Below are 2,814 nucleotides of genomic sequence, written 5' to 3'. Positions count from 1 at the left end.
TTGCTGCAAAATACAGGAGGTTTTTATTTGCTAGCGCGCTAGGACTCCGCTCCTAGTCACAACAGACCGAGCGGGAAGTGGAGCCCCGAGCGGAGGGATTACTTTGCTTATATAGGCAAATGCAGGGAGGAGAAAAAAGGGATGGGGGATGATTTATGTGGGATAGGGGCTGCTGGTCAAAGGAATGAGGGTCCCAACCATCATGTTCTCTTTATTGTCCATCTTCCTGTTTGTGTAGGTGGTGATGTTACAGCTGTTGTACAAGGCCAGGGTTAGATTCTCAGGGTGGTCGGTAACCGGCCCATCCTGTCCTTTGAAGAGCTATTCAGAGGCATTCCATCGATATCTGGTTCTTTTTATATGGGCCATATATCTGGCTTATCTAGTTTCTCCATATGGGCCAGAATGCAGGAAGTTAAACAACAATTGAGTAACCCTTCTCTGCCGGGGAAGGGTTCTGACCCTTAATAGCGCAAGCATATGTACAGAAGCGGGAATACAGAAGCGAGAAAGCATGTAGTTAGGTTACTTGCAGTTACATTTTATTCTATCGTTCCCCCCTTTTTATTTGTGATATAGGTTTAAATCTTAAAACCTCAGATGGCCTGGGGAGCTGAATATTGGTGTTGGAGCATGAGGATTTGAACTGAACTAACTCATTCGTGAACGAACGTTATTAACCGGTTCAGGATACAGGGACCTAGAGTCAGGGTGAGAAGGAGTATAATCAAGGGGCCTATTAACGTGGATATCAGGGTAGTGAACCAGGGGGAGCAATTATACCAATTTTCGAACCATCCCTGTTGGGCCTCCCGGTCGCGGCGTCGGTGGTCAAGACGTTCCCGAAGCTTAGACATAGTATCCGCCACAACCCCCGAGTGATCAGTATAAAGACAACATTGTTCGTTAAGAGCAGCACATAGTCCCCCTTCCTTTAGGAATAGGAGGTCGAGGCCCCGCCTGTTCTGTAAGACTACTTCAGAAAGGGAGGTCAAGGATTCCTGCAATTTAGTTATAGACCCCTCTATAGCCCGGAGGTCCTCATCAATTGCAGTCTGAAGACTATTAAAATACTGCGGCGTCTGTATTAGGGCCGCTGTTCCTGTCCCGATGCCTGCAGAGACTCCTAGACCTAACCAAACTGCTAGAGTTAAGGAAATTGGTTCTCTTTTGTATCTAAGAAGTGTGCCAGCAAAAAGGGTTTCAAAAGAGTTACTATCATAGTACAGAATGCGGGGAAGGACACGGACTAATATACAATAGTCTAGGTTTGGGTCAAAAACTGAGGAGGAGAGGCAGGGAGTTAATCCAGTATTACAAGCCCACCAGGTCCCGGGAGGCGGGACGAGATAGGTGTGAGCAGGAGGCTTGGCTGAGAGGGTGATGTTACATAGGTGCTGCCTGCACAGAGGCACATTTCCTAGGCAGGTGCCTCATCCAGATATCGTTGTGAGGGTGAGAGTGGAGTTCCAGACACAGGCATGGGAAGTAGGTGAAACAGAGTAAGCACCCAATGTGGCTATACCTTCATAATAAGGTGGGTTCGTCAGAAGGCATAGCCAACAGGAGTCTGTGAAGCTCAGGTTAGAAGCATTCAGGGCTGCGTAAGCCCCTTTAACTAGATTAAGTATCCTAATATTTGTATCCTGTAGATCCCGCAGAGGTGTCTGTTGTTGAAGGCCTTTAGGCCGCAGGGATTCACCATGGGGCCCGAGAGAGGGAGTGGCCACCGTAGGGGCCCCCGCTTTCTCGGGTCCTTTAAGGCCGGCACTAACCACAGGAGCCTGGGTACGCAGCCTAATCATGAGAGTTACTCTGGGGTCATGTCCCTGAACATACAGGAAGAGTCCCCATGTCTTGCCTCTAATCCAATCACGGCGGGCTTTTCCTTGGGCAGTGAATTCTACCCGTAATGGATTACACCAGTGTGTATAGCAGAGGGATGGGGAAGACTGAATAAACAAGATAGTAATAGAATCCCAGATAGAGGAGGGCTTCCAAGCAGCCCAGTGGTCTCACAACCCCAAAATTGACAGAACAATTTTTCTATGCCGCCACACCATTGCTCCAGCTCAAGTGTTTGGTCATTTTGGGGCAAGCATAGAGAGCTGTAGTCAATAGGAATCGGCCTTGATTCAGGCTTGTGCATCCATGGGAATGCGAGCCTAGGGGGTTATCTACATTGCCAATAGATACGGCCCCCTGGGGAAGGTATGTCAATCCCCGCTTATTGCCGTAAGGGCTATGTGGACCCCCTGCCAGAGCACAGTATTCAGGATATAATGTAGGCCACCAAGTCCAGGGGGGTCTCATCTCGGTTACTGAGTACACTACCACCCCCGAGTGAGAAACGACCTCCCAGGTGAGTAACTGGGGAGCGTGGGGGGTTGTATAAATCAACAGTACTTATCTGGGGCAGCATCATCAGACAGAGCAGGACGGTCTCGACGAACACGAAGCTTGAGTGGATGGTCATGTCTCTCCACTGTCCAAGTCGAGTCCGGCAGCGGCGCTGGTTTGGCAGGGGAAGCATGGATCCAGGAGGAGACGCCATCTACTTTTAGCGCGGTGGGGGTCGTCAGCAATACCAGGAAGGGTCCCTTCCACCTCGGCTCCAAGTTGGCAGTCCGGTGCCTGCGAACATACACATAGTCCCCAACCTGGAATTGATGAGGGATCTGAGTCTCGTCGTGCTTATAGGCTTCTGCCAGCTGGCTCCAGACCTCTTGTACAACTTCAAGAGCTTTTAGTCTAGCATAGAGGGATTGAGAAGAGTGTGAGCCGAGAGAAGGGAAATGCAGAGCAGTGAGTGGG

General features: G+C 49.9%; 1 protein-coding gene across 1 annotated transcript in view; it reads right to left on the bottom strand.

The window, feature by feature from the left end:
• Positions 1 to 2,396: 2,396 nt before the first annotated feature.
• Positions 2,397 to 2,814, bottom strand: part of LOC102476339 (uncharacterized) — a gene marked incomplete at its 5' end in the record, with an annotated part of 6,187 nt that continues 5,769 nt past the window's right edge. The window contains 1 exon segment of the mRNA XM_014583717.1: positions 2,397 to 2,751. Coding sequence (XP_014439203.1) covers positions 2,397 to 2,751 — 355 coding nt within the window.

Source organism: Tupaia chinensis, unplaced genomic scaffold (assembly GCF_000334495.1).
Source record: "Tupaia chinensis unplaced genomic scaffold, TupChi_1.0 Scaffold144613_1, whole genome shotgun sequence".
In the NCBI taxonomy this organism is placed as follows: Eukaryota; Metazoa; Chordata; class Mammalia; order Scandentia; family Tupaiidae; genus Tupaia; species Tupaia belangeri.
Note: the sequence above shows the minus strand (reverse complement) of the source record. Positions and strands in the feature narration are given on the sequence as shown.